Here is a 20,762-nt window from a genome sequence, read left to right as displayed (position 1 = left end):
TCAATCATGTAGCTGTAGCAGACGGGGGAGAGTGTGGGCCTAGTTCGAATTAATTTCATTTACTTTCTACCTCAAATCAACCACTGATATGCAAAGATTAGATGGGTGAATCTGCTATGATGGAAATATTGCCTTCACTTCCAGTCACCTGTTGCCTTCACATTCGGATCAGTGATTACCTCAATTAAAATGGAGAAAGTAAGGATTCATTTTTAGAAACAAACATTGCTGCTGTTAATACTGTTTTGGCCAGGGTACCCTCATACCAACTACTGAGCTTTAAATAATAGATACATTTGGATCATTGTAAGTATTAGTGTAAGGAGTTCTTTTACAATTTCTCTATTGATGAAAGTTGCATTTCAAACTGAACAGGAGCACTGAACTCATGAATCTAAATAGATTGGCAAATAACTACATTTTGAAAGGGGAAAGAATGTCTGTTTTCAATGCATCAGTGACGGCCAAGAAGCTAGCAGAAAGAGGGAGGAGGAGGAACATACAAATGTTATTTGTTTAGCATATTTCACATATAGCCCAAAATGTACTACTAATTTTGATTTAAGGTTACTGGCATACATGTACTTAGTCAAGGAAGGTGTAGAGACGCAGGCAGACAAGACAGGAAGCCAAGACAGCCAGCCAAAGATAGCCAGCCTGCCAGAGGCAAGGAGACATGAGGTTGACAGTGATGTAGTCGAGGAAGGTGGAGGGGGGCACTAGAGAGTGAGCGTAGTCAGCATGTTCTCCTTCAGTCAGCATGTTCTCCTTCAGTCTGTGGTCGACGAGTGACACGGTCAGGTCAACCTGAGGTGAACTGGCAATATCTTACTGTATCATGAGTCAGAAGCCACTGGGAGAACATTACCAGCATTACCAGACTGAAGATATGGTCATCTGTAAAAATAAAATCTGGATGGAAGATTAGATAAGGAAGGATTTATCCCATGGCTAGACATGAGCCACTTAAGCAATAAGGCCCGAGGGGGTGTGGTATATTTACCACAACTAAGTGCTGCTCTTAGACAATGCGAAGCGGAATGCTACAGCCCTTATCTGTGGTATATTGGCCATATACCACAAGCCCCAGACGTGCCTTATTGCTATTATAAACTGGTTACCAATTTAAATAGAACAGTAAACAAGCATTTCTGTGTAATACCTGTGGTATATTGTTTGATAGAGACACGGTTGAAATGCTGTTTCAGCCAATCAGCATCTAAACTACCTGGTTTATGAACACTTGGATCAATATTTATTTATTTTGAAATTACTAATGAAGCAAACTAGAATCTAGCTTTAATAAAAACTTTAATACAAGATTGTATACGTCAAGGGTTTTATTTGACAGTTATTAGATAAAACAGCAGAAACTGGAATGTTAAGAACTCTGGCTTGGCTTGTGTGGGATATGGGCCAAGCGGGTGACACAAACAAACCAGATCACCATGATGATGGTCATAGCCACTGTAAATGGGCCTGTCCAACATCCAAATGTCAGTCTTAACCCATTGACACACAGCCATAAAGAACAGAAGGATATGGATAGGTATCATATAACACGCAGTACAGTGTGCCTTTACAGCACGACCTCATCACACATACTCTGGACGCACGTTATTCCACAATCAATATCACGGGGGGCCACGAAGAAAAGCCAATGTCATCTGCAATGCATGAGCCTGGTCCGAACATCACAGTAATTCAATGTACTTTTAGTTCACCAGGACTTGCGCCTCGAACCTCAATTCCCTTTACAATATGTTAAAGCCTGGGGGCGTAGGGAGCCCAGGCCCATAAAGCATCTCAGAGTAAGAATGCTAATCTAGGATCAGCCCTTACCAAAAAAGATTGCTGTCAGAGTGCAGAATAACTGCAGTAAGCTGTTTTCCGAAACAACACTTTTTCTTACTGCAGTAATTTTGCAGTGGAACTGCAGTTAAGAGTGCAGTAAAATTGCAGTTTAACTGCAGTTATTCTGCGTCCAAAATACCAGTCGACTGCAGTTACAAAACTGCAATCTTTTTTTGTAAGGGAGGTCCCCCAGTCTATGTAACCATATTCATCATGATCTAAAAAGGCTAAAAGGATCCTAGATCGGCACTCCTCCTCAGACTCTTTACAGGCCCAGTATTTATAGAGGCACATACAGTAAAAAACACCAAGGTATGTCTCCTTCATTGGTTCAGGGCTACAGGATGACTGGGAAGGTCAGTGTCATGCATTTCAGTCATAACCAGTCGTTTCAACACAACGTCAGACAGGGTTAAGAACTGCATGCAAGGGGAGTGGGAGAAAGAACCCTGTCAATGAATCCTAGGATTAAGGAAAAATCATTTAGCTGCTTTTCGAAAGACTAGATCTTTAAAAAATATCTTTAACAATAGACTATCTTTAAAGAATTCTCCAACATTGGCATGACAACCATTAAAGAAAAAAAAGTATTACGGTTTTAGCTGTATGGCTCCATGAAAGACAGAAGAGAGCTGCTAACTTTCACAGTAAATTGGCCTTTCCCACTTGTAACCACAGTTGGCAACATGATTGATGGTTGGTGAGTGGTTTTAGATGGAGCCGAGTGGACAGCCTTGGCTATGACATTACTGAGGAGGGGCAGCAGCAGCAGCTTTTGGCTTTCTCAACAGCAAAAAAACAAAATAACAATGGCCACTATAATAAGAGCATACTCCAGGTTAAAGGAGTGTTATTCTTCATTTGGTGACTAACTGGCATGGTCCAATAGAATGGAACAAATGAATAATGAGCAATATGGAATATTACAAAGAAAGTGTAAATATAAAAACATAATACTGTTTATATAAAAATAAAGAAAAACAACAAAAGAAAACTCAAAATAATCCCAAGTAGGAGCGAAATAAACTAAAAATAGTGGCAAGCAGTATGAGACAAGGACCAGTTATCTTCCTTCTCTTCTGCAATCCTTCCATCCATGTCTGGTCAAGCTCAAATAACAGCTTTAAAACCTGCAAGGAAAGACCATACTGTAAAATTCTGACTTGTACTTCCTAACTTTGGATGTATATGAACACAAAAGACTTAAAAAATATTAACAAATCTGCTTGAGTATCTCTGAATATAGTAATCAAAATTATATTTACCACTTAGCAGACACTTTTATCCAAAGAGACTTACAGTTCAGAGAGTTCAAATATTTGTTGTATGTGTATTTGATACAGGTATTGAATCAACGACCTTGGCATTGCTAACGCCACGCCCTTACCAACTTAGCCATACAGGTGCACAATATGCCATAGTGTACATTTCAGTCTTCACAGCACAGCTTTGTTGTGTTTAGTGTCAAATGGACTTGTTCTTACCGTGGTGTATTTCACACATGCTGGACATCTCCCGCTCCGTCAGGCTTAATCTGCATCTGGGCCTGCATCTTGGTAATCATGTCCTGCATCCTCCTCAGCTGCACAGAACAAACAGCATTACTACCAAAAACATAGAACACTGACTGACTAAAATCCCCCCCCTCAAAACAACCACCTATCACATGAAATAAACACATCACAGCCCTTCAAGTACAAGTGAGGGTGTAGGAGGTAATGCGAGTGGGTATTCAAGATCATGTGACACTCCCATAAAAGGTGATATTTGAATGGACGTGTATATATATATATATACACACATTACATACACACTACCGGTCAAAAGTTTTAGAACACCTACTCATTCAAGGGTTTTTCTTTATTTTTACTATTTTCTACATTGTAAAATAATAGTGAAGACATCAAAACGATGAAATAACACATATGGAATCATGTAGTTACCAAAACAAGTGTTAAACAAGTCAAAATATATTTGAGATTTGAGATTCTTCAAATAGCCACTCTTTGCCTTGATGACAGCTTTGCACACTCTTGGCATTCTCTCAACCAGCTTCACCTGGAATGCTTTTCCAACAGTCTTGATGGAGTTCCCACATCTGCTGAGCACTTGTTGGATGCTTTTCCTTCACTCTGCGGTCCGACTCATCCCAAACCATCTCAATTTGGTTGAGGCCGGGGGATTGTGGAGGCCAGGTCATCTGATGCAGCACTCCATCACTCTCCTTCTTGGTAAAATAGCCCTTACACAGCCTGGAGGTGTGTTGGGTCATTGTCCTGTTGAAAACCAAATGATAGTCCCACTAAGCCCAAACCAGATGGGATGGCGTATCACTGTAGAATGCTGTGGTAGCCATGCTGGTTAAGTGTGCCTTGAATTCTAAATAAATCAGACAGTGTCACCAGCGAAGCACCCCCACACCATAACACCTCCATGCTTTACAAAGACACAGCGGTTGGAACCAAAAATCTCCAATTTGGACACATTTTCACCGGTCTAATGCCCATTGCTCGTGTTCCTTGGCCCAAGCAAGTCTCTTCTTCTTATTGGTGTCCTTTAGTAGTGGTTTATTTGTAACAATTCGACCATGAAGGCCGGATTCACAGTCTCCACTGAACAGTTGATGTTGAGATGTGTCTGTTACTTGAACTCTGTGAAGCATTTATTTGGGCTGCAATTTCTGAGGCTGGTAACTCTAATGAACTTCTCCTCTGCAGCAGAGGTAACTCTGGGTCTTCCTTTCCTGTGGCGGTCCTCATGAGAGCCAGTTTCATCATAGCGCTTGATTGTTTTTGTGACTGCACTTGAAGAAACGTTCAAAGTTCTTGAAATCTTCCATATGACTGACCTTCATGTCTTAAAAGTAATGATGGACTGTCGTTTCTCTTTGCTTATTTGAGCTGTTCTTGCCATAATATGGACTTGGTCTTTTACCAAATAGGGCTACATTCTGTATACCCCCCTACCTTGTCACAACACAACTGATTGGCTCAAACGCATTAAGGAAATAAATTCTACAAATTAACTTTTAAGAAGGCACACCTGTTAATTGAAATGCATTCCAGGTGACTACCTCATGAAGCTGGTTTGAAGAATCTCAAATATGAAATATATTTTCATTTGTTTAACACTTTTTTGGTTACTACATGATTCCATGTGTTATTTCATAGTTTTGATGTGTTCATTATTGTACAATGTAGAAAATAGTAAAAATAAAGAAAAACCCTTGAATGAGTAGGTGTTCTAAAACTTTTGACTGGTAGTGTCAGTCAGTGAGTGAGTGAGTGAGTATATATATATAGTAGAAGGGTAGTGTGAAAGGTAGGTGGTGAATGAGGGGGATATGAATAGTTAGTTATCCCACCTCAGCCTCCTTCTCCTGCAGGATCATGTCCTTGTCCATTTCCTCCGGCTCAGGCCCCTGCCCCTGCCTGTAACACGGACACAGGTTTGGTGAGTTTGGCTCTTTAGGCTAAAGGCCCAATCATTGGGGAGACTTACCGTAAATATCCACTGGAAACGTTGTACATTTCAAGTTCTTGCGAGTCTGTTTTTACATAGTTTGTGCAATCAGATGAAAAGACAGTATTGAAAAGCATCTCATTGTCATTCATAGAATCAGCAGAAAGGTAGAGTGGAGTGAAAACCCCACTGTGCATAGGGGCTCTCTGGAAGGCAGTTTAGTAAAAGCCCAAATCTGGTGGTTGTGTGTGTGTGTGGGGGGTGCAGTTTCTAGCTTTCTAGTATTTAAGCAGACGTGACAAAAGCAACACTTAGAAAGTAGAAAGAGGGGCAGGTTAATTACTCAGCGAGAAAGAACAGACTGGGGGGTAGAACAGTGGACAGCTGGGTGCTAGAAGGCAAGCTGCAGAAGCAAGAAGAGAGGGTCGGGGGGGGTACCTCTAACAGTCCACTCAGGGGATTGGACAGACCAGAGAACCATCATTGGGCTGATGACAAGTCAATGGGAAGGCAGTAAAATCACTCCCTTCTCCTGGATTGGCTATAGAGGAAGGTCTCAAAAAATCTAAAGGATCCACACTCCTAGAGTTATATGATACCCATACAACCTATAACCAAACTATATACTGGTTAAAAACCCATAGCCCACTAGAAAATGCAACCTTAACCCACTACCAAGGTCAAAAATAGCCCACTGACTATACATACCTAACTCTAACCCACTACCAAGGTCAAATTGTTGTAAAGTGTTTTCCAACAGTGTAATGTTAATGACTTTTAATGCTGAAGATCACCTAACTACTTCTTGACAGAAGTTAGCCCCAGATAAGTGGAACTGTCTGACTTTGAGACACTGGATTAGTTACCCATTCATTGTCTTTATAAGGAGATAAGTCATTCAATTCCAAGTAAGTCAAGCGAGTCTTGTGTTCGAACGGTATCAACATAATCTCTGTTATATTCAGCTGTGTATGTGGCATTAAGCCTTTGTCTTTGGCTGTATATTATATTACTAGCTTTGGGAGGTTTCAGGGTGCAGAAAGGCAAGCAGACAAGTACGTACACAGGAGACAGAACGTAACCATGGGAGGACAACCTGCCACCCCGTTTGAGGCGCTCAGAGCGGAAGTTCTCGTAGTGCAGGTCCTGGGTCACCTCCTGCAAGTCCTGCATGTGAGTGCTGCGGATGGATAGGTATCAGTCAATCAATGAAGCACTAAACCAATGACTTAACTCAAGTTAGTCAATCACAAGAGGGTTACCTCATAATCGAAACACCAAGCAGTATGTGAGACAGGACAGCCACTACTTATGACTGATCACAGATTGATAAAACATACACAATTATGGCCGTGGCTGCGAATACGGAGATTTCACGCGCAGAAATCGCCGTATCTTTAGCTACGGCAAATCGGGTTCCAGAGAATCCAGAACCGCAGCTACACAGTTCTTACAACTGACACAGCTTTGTAAAAGACAAGCATTCATCGATATCAGAGTATAAGCTAAATCAACCATGAACACTAAATCAAATCTCCATTCCTCACTATTTCAAATCAGGATTCTCAAGCTGCTATTCAACGCTGCTTGATGCTGCTATTCAAGTCTGATGTATGAAGAAACCAGAGCAGCCCCTCAGATGATAAGGTCCACCAGTGCAGTCCCCCCCTCAACCACCCACTCACATGAGCATGGTGCGCAGCTTGAGGAAGTCGTTGTGCTCGGGGTTCTCCACCTCCACCACGCCCCAGGGGTACAGGCGACCCCGCACCTTCTTCCCCTTGGCCTCGATCTGCTGGTTGGAGCCCACCACCGCAAAGGGAATACTGGCCTAGGGGGGAGACAGGAGAGGACAAGGAAAGAGCAGAGGTTAATGGTTCAAATAGCTACCATGTTATATTCAGTATATGTGGCCCATGCAGGATTCAAACCCACAACCCTAAATCAACCAACGTGTGCCTTTTTTAAATGTATGTAGTTCTGTCCTTGAGCGGTTCTTGTCTATTAATGTTCTGTATTAGGTAATGTTTCATGTTTTGTGTGGACCCCAGGAAGAGTAGCTGCTGCTTTCGCAACAGCTAATGGGGATCCAGACAAAATACCAATTACCCTGGTTTTACTAAAAAAGACTGAGTTTTGATGTTTTTTTATTGAATAAATATAAGGAAAGACGTTTTGCATTAGGAATCTTTGTAAGGAGATAAATGAGTGGAGGAGATGAGGAGGGTTACTTTGAGAATCTTGGTCTGCTCCTTGAAGTCTTCGTCCTCGTCAGACTCTGCGTCAGGGAGGTGATAGATCTTGATACCATGCTCATCAATCTCATCCAGAATCTACAGCAACATGGAGGATGGAAACGTCATTTTGGCAATTTACTTTAGCTGCGCTTTAACTTTTGATTTGAATATATACACAGTACTTTATTGATCCACAGAGGGATTATTTAAACAATACAGGCACATGGTGCAGTTGTCATAAGAAAGGACGATAGCTACATCCACATCCCTCATTTGACACTACTTATCCTGTGCTACTTGACACTACTTAACTTGTTCTCCTATTGTATACATTTGAGAGTCAAGAGGTTGAGCTATAATATGTCTCCTACCCTGACGTTGAGCTATAATATGTCTCCTACCCTGACGTTGAGCTATAATATGTCTCCTACCCTGACGTTGAGCTATAATATGTTTCCAACCCTGACGTTGAGCTATAATGTCTCCTACCCTTACGTTGAGCTGTGTTCCCAACCCTGACGTTGAGCTATAATATGTCTCCTACCCTGACGTTGAGCTATGTGTTTCCAACCCTGACGTTGAGCTATAATATGTCTCCTACCCTGACGTTGAGCTATAATATGTCTCCTACCCTTACGTTGAGCTGTGTTCCCAACCCTGACGTTGAGCTATAATATGTCTCCTACCCTGACGTTGAGCTATGTGTTTCCAACCCTGACGTTGAGCTATAATATGTCTCCTACCCTGACGTTGAGCTATAATATGTCTCCTACCCTGACATTGAGCTATAATATGTCTCCTACCCTGACGTTGAGCTATGTGTTTCCAACCCTGACATTGAGCTATAATGTCTCCTACCCAGACGTTGAGCTATGTGTTTCCAACCCTGACGTTGACCTATAATATGTCTCCTACCCTGACGTTGAGCTATAATATGTCTCCTACCCTGACGTTGAGCTATAATATGTCTCCAACCCTGACGTTGAGCTATAATATGTCTCCTACCCTGACGTTGAGCTATGTGTTTCCAACCCTGACGTTGAGCTATAATATGTCTCCTACCCTGACGTTGAGCTATAATATGTCTCCTACCCTGACTTTGATCTATAATATGTCTCCTACCCTGACGTTGAGCTATAATATGTCTCCTACCCTGACGTTGAGCTATAATGTCTCCTACCCTGACGTTGAGCTATAATATGTCTCCTACCCTGACGTTGAGCTATAATATGTCTCCTACCCTGACGTTGAGCTATAATATGTCTCCTACCCTGACGTTGAGCTATAATATGTCTCCTACCCTGACGTTGAGCTATAATATGTCTCCTACCCTGACGTTGAGCTATGTGTTTCCAATTCTGATGTTGAGCTATAATATGTCTCCTACCCTGACGTTGAGCTATAATAGGTATCCTACCCTGACGTTGAGCTATAATAGGTATCCTACCCTGACGTTGAGCTATAATATGTCTCCTACCCTGACGTTGAGCTATAATATGTATCCTACCCTGCGCTTGAGCCTCTCCCTCTCTCTCAGGGTGAGCGTGTCGGCCTTGGCGATGACAGGGACCACGTTGACTTTGTTGTGGATGGCCTTCATGAACTGTACATCCAGAGGCTTCAGCCTGAGAGAGAGAGCGAGAGGAGTGTAAGAACTGAACATTCCACAGGGGGGTGCTCATGTAAAGTCAAAGTAAATTAAAATGTTGAAAATGTGATGTTAGTATTACTAGTTTGGATTGCATTTCATCATATATTACATTGTCAAGACTGGCATTGCTATGGTACTACTAGTAGTACTATTGGTGTGTGTTAGGGTTGGGCGATGTCAACCTTTGTCCTACTGTGATTAAGCATTGGCACCCATAAAAAAAAAACTTGTTATACGATGTTATCGCCCCCTATTGGCCAACCAAAAATGAAAAACTAAACAAAAAAAACTAAAAAGGGATGCGAGGACTCATGACAAAATATATTTTGGAGCCAAATATTTTTTAGTAGCCTATTCCTCTCTGTTAGTGCGGTGGCAGGAAAGAAGTGTGTGCCCCAACATGCACGTGGCAGTTAAATGAGCCTCGCTGGCTGTGCATCGTGTGATGGGTTGTGAATCATCAAGGGCCCGGCTGCAGCCACGCAACTCTGCTGTCCTCAGAACTGGATAATTACATTTCAGTCATTTAGCAGACGCTCTTATCCAGAGCGACTTACAGTAAGTGAGTGCATACATTTTCATACTGGCCCCCTGTGGGAAATGAACCCACAACCCTGGCGTTGCAAGCGCCATGCTCTACCAACTGAGCTACAGGGGATTAATTATTCAATGATTCACATTTTTGCCTAATCTTCCTCTTATTAAAAATCCCCATTTAAAAAAAGCCATTTCCAGCTACAATAGCCATTTACAACATTAACAATGTCAACACTGTATTTCTGATCAATTTGATGTTATTTTAAATGGACTAAAAAATTGCTTTTCTTTCGAAAACAAGGACATTTCGAAGTGACCCCAAACTTTTGAACGGTAGTGTAAGTTCTCTTTTGACGTCATTAGATTTCACTTTTAGTTGCCTGTAATAATTAATTTGTCATTCAAAATAAAACTGTGATAGAGAATCGCCTACAGATTAACTTTAACACTTCCTTCCATTAGAAAGCTGCGACTTTAGAACATTAAACACTTTATTAGAATAGGCTATTTGGGAAATACTCCTCATAACTAAACTTGTCTTAATGCTTTTGTTAGGCTATTTTAAAATTAGTAGGATTTGACTTTTGGCCATTTGGTTCGCAACGGCAAGGAGGAAGGATACTACATGCATCATTTATTTTAGACTAAGCTTTGTTGAACTAAGGTTTGTTCAAACTACTCGTTAGATTTTTCTATCTTGCTATTGTTTGTTCTACCCCTCTCATTATTACCTTAGGCCTATAATGTTTTTAGGTTATTCAAAAATAACTTAAAACGTTAAGAACTCCTTTGGATAAACTCATTGTTTTATCATGAAGTAGCACGGCGGGAGAAAGCCAGTATGCATAAAAACTAAAGTAATATTCACATCAAATGGAGAGGAAATACCAAATTGGGCTTTTAAAATAATAAGTCTGCTATAAAAAAAAAAATAGGCTTTGGCTATATGGCCCAAATCATCTGACATTGAGAGAAAAAAAATGAAAATGTTCTGACTGGACATTTTGCGCTGCTTTGGTGAAATCTTAGCTCTGTCTACATTGTTCTCTTGCATTCTATGAGTTGTTTATAACATATGTATTGAAAAAGGTTATGCAGGCTATAGCAAAGGAATAGGCCACTTTGCATGGCCCTGCTGTGGGCTGCCGGTCAGCTCTGTACTGTGTGGTGCCAGTCAAGTTGAAATAGGCTATACATCGTCTGTCATATCACCATGTCGTCGCCATCGACGATGGCTGTCAATCAGCTTCAATATCCGATACTATCGCCCAACCCTAGTGTGTATACCCATGGCCCAGCGGGGAGATGAAATAGAAGCAGCAGTGAACACGGTTGTCCACGATGTGCCGGCGGTTCAGACCGCTCTCGTCGTGGAGGTAGCGCTCAAACTGGTCGTCGATGTAGGCGATGATGGTGCTGAAACTGGGGGAGAAGAGAGGAGCACGGTGGTGGCCATTAGAAATGCTGGTGGTACCATGTAGTTAAACACCTTGTGTGACATCGTTGTCATTAGTTACCACAGCCACAAAATCTAAATATATCATAAAAACAAACATTCGCTTTTTGATGTTAATTTAAAGTTAGGTATAAGGTTAGCAGTTGTGGTTAAGCTTAGGGTTAAAATCCGATTTTAAGATGATCAATTGTAGAAATAGGAGGGGTTGAGACATAATTAAAACGTTGTGGCTGTGGTATCTAGTGATGACCGTATGACATGGGTACAACTGTTAGATATATATATTTTTTTTACTATAAAGATATCCAAATACATCAACTGTATTCCAGTAATAACATAATTGTCCATGCACAAACAGATGTAGGTGATCATGGAGAAATAAAGTTATTAAATTTGAACTGACAGGATCAGGTCTCCCGTCTATACAACCATAGTGGCGTACCAGTCCTGGCTGTTGATGGCGTCACCGTATCCAGGCGTGTCCACCACGGTGAGGCGGAGCTTCACCCCTCGCTCCTCGATCTCAACCGTGGATGCCTCGATCTGAACCGTGCGCTCAATCTTCTCTGTGGATCACAATAAAAGGTTAGGCTTTTACTTTACAGATACTCTTGAGGCCACTGAATAAATGAGGGGTGATTTGGCGTAATTGGTTTTAAAATGGACTCCCATTAGGTTATACAGGAACAAATTAATTCAGGAGTAACAACTGGGAGTGTGGCCGTGGGGTGTGTGTGGCCTTACCTGCTGCTCCGGGGATGATTCTCTCTGGGTAGAGATCAGTGAGGAACAAGCTGTTGATGAGGGTGGACTTCCCCAGACCAGACTCACCTAAACACGACACACAGAATCATCAATATAAAAACTATCATTCTGTTCCAAAAAAGGGACCGAATTAAAACAGAATAGAACAGGTTTGTATTGTGCCTGCATGGCAAAACAGCCAATAGAAGGTAAAGGCAATATACCTGTTTATAACCGACTACTTTTTAGTCTACAAACCACAAATACTACAAGAATCTACAATTAGATGTGTGCAGGGTTTTTCTTTTTCCACAAAATACCCAACATAGCCCGCTAGTTGGCAGACATCCAGCCTGGACTCTGTATATTAGCCAGGCACTAACCAATGACACACATTAGGCCTCTCATAGCCTGGGAAATGCATTAACCTGGCAATAAAAGCAGATTTATCTAAACGCACACAGTCACACACACAGAAACTTTCCGGCAGCAGAGGCCTGTCCAGCACACAGGGCCACATTCCAGTCTGGTTTATTTTAAGGCAGAGCGGATGAGTGTGCAATAGGGCTCTCCTCCTCCCCTACACCACACAGACAAATAGGGAGCTGAGAGAAAGGAAAACCATTTCACACAGCTAAACCAGAGCACCCAGAGAAACCCTGTCTCTGTCCGCAGCTGGACTCACAACTGTGACCTAAACCAGGACCTCTGACATCATCCCTGACACATCCCACTGTCTCAGACACACACACACTCACGTAAAAACCCTGAAGGAAGTGATGAGATTTGGAACAGTGGTTACTGACGGATTTGTGGGGAGGGTGGGGAAATGTGAAAATGGTGAGGCGAGGCTATGAGAAAAGGAAATGTCTGCGTTTGTCAACTAGCTAACAACTGTCTAGGCTTACGGTCAAAGAAGTCACATTCCATTCTGTCGACAGCATGAACTGATGCCTAAATGCTTAGCACAAACTAGGCCTAATCCCAGTTTGGTTTTATTCTGTAAAAAACACCTGTACACAGTACATATGTTTCCTAAGGAAGAGATGCTATCCACTGACTCCAAATGAAGAGAGGAAAAAGGAAATGCATACCCAAAATGTCAATTCCTTACAGTTGCCGTCCCATTCCTAAGATGCTTATGATCTGACAAAGCTGCGTGAACATTAACATTCCCCATTCGAAGGCCAAGACTCATAATCTGAACTGAGGAAAGAACTGCAGCAAGAAAACAGGAGACTCACCGACAACCAAAGACACAAAGTGGTTTTGTGCAAAGATCAAACAACTGGAGTATCCATTCTGTCTAGGGCCCAACTAAAGGGAACTATGGCTAGCTACTGCATACAAACAATACAACTCTCCATACAAAAACACCAGACATTATTTAGGTTACAAATATTGTGACACTCACCAACTACCATGAGGGTGAACTCGAAGCCCTTTTTGACCGACTTGCGGTGCACCTGGTTGGGCAGGTTGGCAAAGCCCACATACCCCGGGGTCTCTGGGTTGGTAAATTGACCCTGCTGTAAAACATGAGAGAACATCACATGTCCATTAGCACCCGAGTCATTCAAACCAGGTATACCATCATTTTTACTGACATTTCCAGAGGCATGGGTTGTGGTTGCTAGGGTTGGGCGTTATGCAGATTTTCAAATCATACCGTCCTTCTCTCACCCCGGTTTAGTACACAAGGGGGCGCCAAAGAAAGCTAAAAAGTCAATTGGTCGTCTATTACCAGAATGCTAAAAGAATTAGCACAAGTAATAGCGAATTTCCATGGAGGCTGCTAGCTAAATATGCTAACGAGCACAAACAAAAATAAGCGAATTGCAATGACAGGAATTCAGCTCATAAAGTTATACATATATAGGTAGCGAATGTTTTTTTTGGTGAGTTTGGACATTTACAAGCGAATGTGAACGAGAGACATTGTGCAAATAAACAAAGTTGACGCATGCAGTAGGCTCTCCAGAAGGGTCTACACACTGTGTCCGTGTGGAGTCTGGAGTCACTAGGGCAACGGGCGGCGGCCGGACCTGACTGCTCGAAGAAGAAGGGGGAGGTGCAGACAGCCGAGAAAAAACGCTAGGAAATCAAGACCAGTGGCAGCTGTACAAATAACTCATCCAAAAGGCTTTTGCCTTCTCAAACAGGCAGAAAGCGAACATAATATGACCTTATTAATTGAGCCACTTACTTAGATAGAAAGTTAAACTAGGTGTCGTGTTAACACATAATTCTGCGTTTTTCACACAGGAAAAAAAGATGACGCATAAGAAATATCTTGCTGCGTTTTATAAACAGATCTAAAATGCTTCTTATTGTAATTTCTGCTCGGCATCAAACTACATTTGTGCATCAGTTGCACTTCTAAACTCTGATGAGAACTCAGGAACGGGCATTCTATCAGTGTAGCAAGCCTATTTGCCTAAAAAGCTACATTAATTTTAAGCAAAACATTAGAAAGAATGTAGCCAGCTACTTTTCCTATGATAGGCCTAAACATTAGAAATATGATGGCCATGCATCGTTTTTGCTTTTTCATTGTAAGCACATTTACTTGTGTGGTTGCCAGCAGCGTTGCACTTCTGTTGTCATCTGATGTGTTGCACGAATGTATGTATTTTCTGGGAAGGAAAACTATAGTTGCACGTCCCTGATCACTCTATTGAAGCAACAACAAAAAATTACGATTTTCAATATAAGACGCGAACCCTGTCCATACACAGACAAACACGTGATTGGCTCAACAGTGCTGAGGAACTACGTAAGCTTCATAACATAAAATAATGTGACAGGTGAAATAAAAACGCGATCTGCTTCATCTCCTAACGCACTGCACAAGTTGAGTGCAGGTATTTACTTAAATTGCTACAAATATTCAAATGTATTGAAAAACTTCAAATAAATAGTTTCAACGGTATTGAAAAACCATCCTGTCGCTATTTCCAAATACCAAGGTATACCGCCCAAGCCTAGGTTGCCTGACAATCAGACTGTGATACCTCTGGTTCACAGTCTGAGTTTAACCGCATACAGTGGGGGAAAAAAGTATTTAGTCAGCCACCAATTGTGCAAGTTCTTCCACTTAAAAAGATGAGAGAGGCCTGTAATATTCATCATAGGTACACGTCAACTATGACATACAAATTGAGAAAAAAATATCCAGAAAATCACATTGTAGGATTTTTAATGAATTTATTTGCAAATGATGGTGGAAAATAAGTATTTGGTCACCTACAAACAAGCAAGATTTCTGGCTCTCACAGACCTGTAACTTATTCTTTAAGAGGCTCCTTTGTCCTCCACTCGTTACCTGTATTAATGGCAAATGTTTGAACTTGTTATCAGTATAAAAGACACCTGTCCACAACCTCAAACAGTCACACTCCAAACTCCACTATGGCCAAGACCAAAGAGCTGTCAAAGGACACCAGAAACAAAATTGTAGACCTGCACCAGGCTGGGAAGACTGAATCTGCAATAGGTAAGCAGCTTGGTTTGAAGAAATCAACTGTGGGAGCAATTATTAGGAAATGGAAGACATACAAGACCACTGATAATCTCCCTCGATCAGGGGCTCCACGCAAGATCTCACCCCGTGGGGTCAAAATGATTACAAGAACGGTGAGCAAAAATCCCAGAACCACACAGGGGGACCTAGTGAATGACCTGCAGAGAGCTGGGACCAAAGTAACAAAGCCTACCATCAGTAACACACTACGCCGCCAGGGAATCAATTCCTGCAGTGCCAGACGTGTCCCCCTGCTTAAGCCAGTACATGTCCAGGCCCGTCTGAAGTTTGCTAGAGTGCATTTGGATGATCCAGAAGAGGATTGGGAGAATGTCATATGGTCAGATGAAACCAAAATAGAACTTTTTGGTAAAAACTCAACTCGTCGTGTTTGGAGGACAAAGAATACTGAGTTGCATCCAAAGAACACCATACCTACTGTGAAGCATGGGGGTGGAAACATCATTCTTTGGGGCTGTTTTTCTGCAAAGGGACCAGGACGACTGATCCGTGTAAAGGAAAGAATGAATGGGGCCATGTATTGTGAGATTTTGAGTGAAAACCTCCTTCCATCAGCAAGGGCATTGAAGATGAAAGGTGGCTGGGTCTTTCAGCATGACAATGATCCCAAACACACCGCCCGGGCAACGAAGGAGTGGCTTCGTAAGAAGCATTTCAAGGTCCTGGAGTGGCCTAGCCAGTCTCCAGATCTCAACCCCATAGAAAATCTTTGGAGGGAGTTGAAAGTATGTGTTGCCCAGCAACAGCCCCAAAACATCACTGCTCTAGAGGAGATCTGCATGGAGGAATGGGCCCAAATACCAGCAACAGTGTGTGAAAACCTTACAGAAAATGTTTAACCTGTGTCATTGCCAACAAAGGGTATATAACAAAGTATTGAGAAACTTTTGTTATTGACCAAATACTTATTTTCCAACATAATTTGCAAATAAATGCATAAAAAATCCTACAATGTGATTTTCTGGATTTTTTTTTCTCATTTTGTCTGTCATAGTTGACGTGTACCTATGATGAAAATTACAGGCCTCTCTCATCTTTTTAAGTGGGAGAACTTGCACAATTGGTGGCTGACTAAATACTTTTTTCCCCCACTGTACACGTTTCCTCTCAAGCTCTACAAGCCAGAATGTTGAATAAAATTATATTTTAACTTATTTTACCGGTTGTCCATGCGGTTGGTCCTTTTGCAGGTAGGAATGCGAGACAATATATTCACAGGAAAGTATAATTAAATCAACTTTTCAAAGCGCTGGTAGAGCGTTCAGATTTCTATAACCTGAAGCATGCGGAGAACCATGTAAACACGTGCACGAGTTCAGCAAGTATGTATGCGTCCCGTGCATGTATTTTCATTTTGTGCATATGCTTCAGGTGATAGAAATCTGAATGCACTACCAGCGCTTTGAAAAGTTGATTTAATTACACTTTCCTGTGGACAGATTATCTCACATTCCTACCAGCAAAAGGATCAACAGGTAAAGTACAATTTTTATTTTATTGAACATTCTGGCTTGTAGAGCTCGTGAGATTAAACGTTTCTTATCCAAACGCTCATTGATGCCCGCCGTATAATTCAATGCAATTCAACGTCGGGTCTTCAGGCTAGGATGGACCTACAGTATATTATAGTAATCATATCTGTGGGTTGTGCAAATCACAGCAAACATTACAACCAGCAATTAGAGGGCTACTCAAAAGAGCCAGCTGTACACGAATTACCTTTGGGTGAGTTAACACTGCATTCCAGTGTTCATGGCCCTAACAGGCCTGTACATAAAGAGGGAGAATGTGCAGTCTAGCTAAAGGGTTTCAAAGTTAGGCCTAGGCCCATCTTTTCAGCTTATAAACAGATGTAAGGAAGGAATTATTACACTACCTTTACATAATATAGCTAGACTAAGCTCATACGTTGGAAATGCAAAACCTATTATGGTTTACTGCTTTGTATGACTAGTGCTCCCCCTCCCCCTCTGTGAACAAGGGGCATGAGTGAGTGAAGCCTGAGATGGGAGTGTTTTCATGGAGCCTGGGGCCTTTCGACCCAGGTCAAGGCACAACAGTGAGTCATGGGGAAGGAGGCAGATGCCTGGAAGCTGGCAGCATCTGCTTGAGTGGCCATGCATTCTGCAATTAAGACTAAATGGTTTTAGGCCCAATGGTTTAATTCTAATAAATCCTGATTTGCCAAAGCAGATCACATCCTGTTGGTGTAGGCCTAGTCCAAATAAGCAGAGATAATTATTGGAATATTATGAGGGATCTGCCTGACAGTATTACATTAAATGAGCTGAGAGGAAGCGAGCATCCTCTTATCATACTAGGTCTGGAACTTACCTTAATTTTTTCCGCCTGAGACATTTTGCGCTCTTTCAACCTGCCAGAGAACAGACAACATTAACATTAAAAACAGATGTCAAATGTCAGGTACACTCCATGACCAAAACTATGTGGACACCTGCTCGTCGAACATCTCATTCCAAAATTGGGCATTAATATGGAGTTGGTCCCCCCTTTGATGCTATAACACCCTCCACTCTTCTGGGAAGTAGTGAGTGTTGCAACCGAGGACTGACGATTTTACGTGCTTCAGCAGTCCCGTTCTGTGAGCTTGTGTGGCTACCACTTTGCTGCTGAGCCGTTTTTGCTCCTAGACATTTCCACTTCACAATAACAGCACTTACAGTTGACCTGGGCAGCTCTAGCAGGGCAGACATTTGACTAACTGACTTGTTGGAAAGGTGGCATCCTATGAAGGTGCCACGTTGAAAGTCACTGAGCTCTTCAGTAAGGCCATTCTACTGCCAATATTTCTATGGAGATTGCATGGCTGTGTGCTCGATTTTATACACCTGTCAGCAACGGTGTGGCTAAAATAGCCAAATCCACATACTTCTGTAGATATAGTGTACTTCTGTTTTCAGCAGAACATGCAAATACTATATCAATTGGCCTATTTATTACTTAAAGAGAATGACAACTGTGTACACTAACAAAATGGAGGGTAGCATTGCCTACATGATTTAGGGGACTTTGAGAGACAGGAAGTCTGCTCTCTGCTCAGAATGACTTTTCAAAAGAATGTCTCACCACAAAAAAAAACTGACAGCCATCCCTTACAACTTTTTTTGAAGCTTTCACTTCACAAATGCATTTACGTTGCTTAAGCTGGTTTTGTCCAATTCAACTCTGTACTTTTATTTATCTAGCTAGTGACTTTTCTATAACTAAGTAATATGTTCAAACTGGAAATTATATTAAAACACTGCTAAGCTATTTCTTCCTACAGTTAGTGGAACATTTGACTTCATCACAAGTCAGCTGACAACAGACGGGCTCTTTTCTGAGGAGGCCAGAGAAATTGACTTGAAATAGTGCCGGGACATCTTTCTTTCAGAACTACTGAGACTGGGTTATGAAAGCGCTGTCTCAATGAATGAAAATACAACCAAGTTATATTGTAGTTACTTCAAATAATGCATAATTAGCTGTCTCCGTTTGGTTAACTAACATGAGTCTATCCAGACATTCAATCCGGCTTGAGATATGCCTCTATAACGTTTAAGTTAGCTAGCTAGCTAGCAATACCCAGAGCCATGTATTGATTAAATATATGGCTCTGGCAATACCTAGCCAGCGAACACATATTTCAAGTCGGGCTGTGTAGATACAAGCTATGTAAATTGTGATACATTTAATGGATTTCCAATGGTGGCTAGCTCAATTACTTTTTCTCCGGCAAGGTGTCTAAAAGCAAGCTTTGAAAGCTAGCTAACGTTAACTTAGCTAGCCAACCTTTTTGCTAAAGGCTAGCTAACAAGCTACTTGGGATGCGACAGGAAGTTAAAGCAACGTATCTAATTCGACGAGGCAGTGAAATATTACAACTTGCTAATAAATACAATACAATATTTACCTTTTCGATTGTCGGTGAAAGAAAACCGAGTGATTCTGGGGGCTGGATGGACACCTCAAATTCTTGAGATTCCGGTAGGCACCGAACCGTTTCTTCAGCACAGGGACCAGAATGCATTGGGCGTTGACTGTCCTCAAATAATGCAGTGCCTTTCCAAAATGCAGTGCCTTTTTATCAATAAAATCTATGACACTACATTTACTAGCTACCAAACTTTACAATTCATACTACTATTAATCTTCATCATCATCATCATCATCATACTTCAAATCACAAATTACATAGTATTGGTCAGTCTGATCCAAAGTCCTTCAATTTTAATAATCTAGAAAGCAATTTGCCAAAAGTTTGAATAAAACTGTAGAGTACGCTACGATGATTACTAATGATATATTATATTAGGCCTACGTATAATAGCAGTCTATTCTTTTTAAATATGATTATAAAAAAATGGGTAACAAAGCATTTAATAAAACTGCCCAGTGCAAAATATGACAATGGCAAACTCAATAATCTGCATCACCAAAATCTGTAAAGGTCTGCAGCATCCAACCACAGACATCTGGCTCGAGATACCTGGATCACCGCACTGGAGGGGCATTTTCAACGCTGTGAATGAAAAGTAAGAATAAGGTAGTCTACGATTGAGCCAAACATATTGAGTGTGGGACTGAGTTTATTGTCCTGTATGGAGCACACTGTTTATGGCCAAAATTAGCCAACAGACTAGGCCTAGCTGACTATAAACACTATCTTCACCACCCATGCCACCACTTGCAGTGCCACATCATCATAAGGTATGCCTAAATTAATTTGATAATTATTAACATTATAGGCTTAAGGCCTAGCCATATAACTGTATGCTCAGGCTAGTCTGTGGCAGGAGGGCCGGACCGGTCATGGCTGGAAAGGATACAGTTGATTTTATTTTTATTTTTTATTTGCATTTTAGCTAACATTAACCCCTTTCCTAACCTGCTAAATTAATTATCCTAACCTGCTGCGTAAATTCTCCTAACCTGCTTCGAAAAATCGGACAAAAGCAGTATCATTTATAGTCAAAACCAGGTGGGCCTCGGGTTCATGGCATAGCCAGAACTTCGTTGGTGGGTGGGCCTGCAGAAATGTGGTTTTAATGATTTTGTTGGGGGGGGAGCAGCTAACTTCCTTCAATTTTACACATTTTGTTGAACCAAACAACACAACAGCATTGTCCACAACCAAACATTTTTTTACAAGAATATTAGCTATGTTAAGGCAAGTTTGGTCCTCTGTAGCTCAATTGGTAGAGCATGGCTCTTGTAACGCCAGGGTAGTGGGTTCGATCCCCGGGACCACCCATACGTGAAAATGTATGCACACAT

The 20,762-nt window shown here is 41.6% G+C and overlaps 1 protein-coding gene across 2 annotated transcripts; it reads right to left on the bottom strand.

The window, feature by feature from the left end:
• Nucleotides 1–1,294: 1,294 nt before the first annotated feature.
• On the bottom strand, nucleotides 1,295–19,539 carry LOC311146414 (septin-2B-like). 2 transcript variants are annotated; one of them, XR_014614668.1, is made up of 14 exons: nucleotides 19,399–19,493; nucleotides 17,820–17,859; nucleotides 13,356–13,470; nucleotides 11,942–12,028; nucleotides 11,640–11,763; nucleotides 11,029–11,163; nucleotides 9,061–9,178; nucleotides 7,548–7,649; nucleotides 7,002–7,147; nucleotides 6,413–6,496; nucleotides 5,219–5,285; nucleotides 3,339–3,436; nucleotides 1,994–2,984; nucleotides 1,295–1,873 (listed from the first exon to the last, which is right to left on the bottom strand). XR_014614668.1 is itself a non-coding variant. In XM_084182919.1 (13 exons), exons 2-12 carry the CDS (start codon nucleotides 17,841–17,843, stop codon nucleotides 3,350–3,352), a joined length of 1,089 nt encoding a protein of 362 aa, XP_084039045.1. In that variant the 5' UTR covers nucleotides 17,844–17,859; nucleotides 19,399–19,539; the 3' UTR covers nucleotides 1,295–2,984; nucleotides 3,339–3,349. The 2 variants fall into 2 exon arrangements, 1 of the variants encoding a protein (XP_084039045.1); XM_084182919.1 differs by having other exon boundaries at nucleotides 1,295–2,984; nucleotides 19,399–19,539.
• Nucleotides 19,540–20,762: the final 1,223 nt, after the last annotated feature.

The sequence above is a fragment of the Coregonus lavaretus genome, assembly GCF_964263955.1.
Source record: "Coregonus lavaretus genome assembly, chromosome: 19".
Classification (NCBI taxonomy): Eukaryota; Metazoa; Chordata; class Actinopteri; order Salmoniformes; family Salmonidae; genus Coregonus; species Coregonus lavaretus.
The sequence above is the reverse complement of the archived record's forward strand: the minus strand, read 5'-3'. Positions and strand labels throughout refer to the sequence as shown.

Bases quoted from the DNA above. Each gene is read 5' to 3' on its own strand.
- LOC311146414 (XM_084182919.1), bottom strand. From the start codon at position 17,843: ATGTCTCAGGCGGAAAAAATTAAG. The intron at 11,764-11,941 runs GTAAGGCCACAC...TGTGATCCACAG, and splicing joins AATCATCCCCGGAGCAGCAG to AGAAGATTGAGCGCACGGTT. The intron at 6,497-7,001 runs GTGAGTGGGTGG...ATCCATCCGCAG, and splicing joins AAGCTGCGCACCATGCTCAT to CACTCACATGCAGGACTTGC.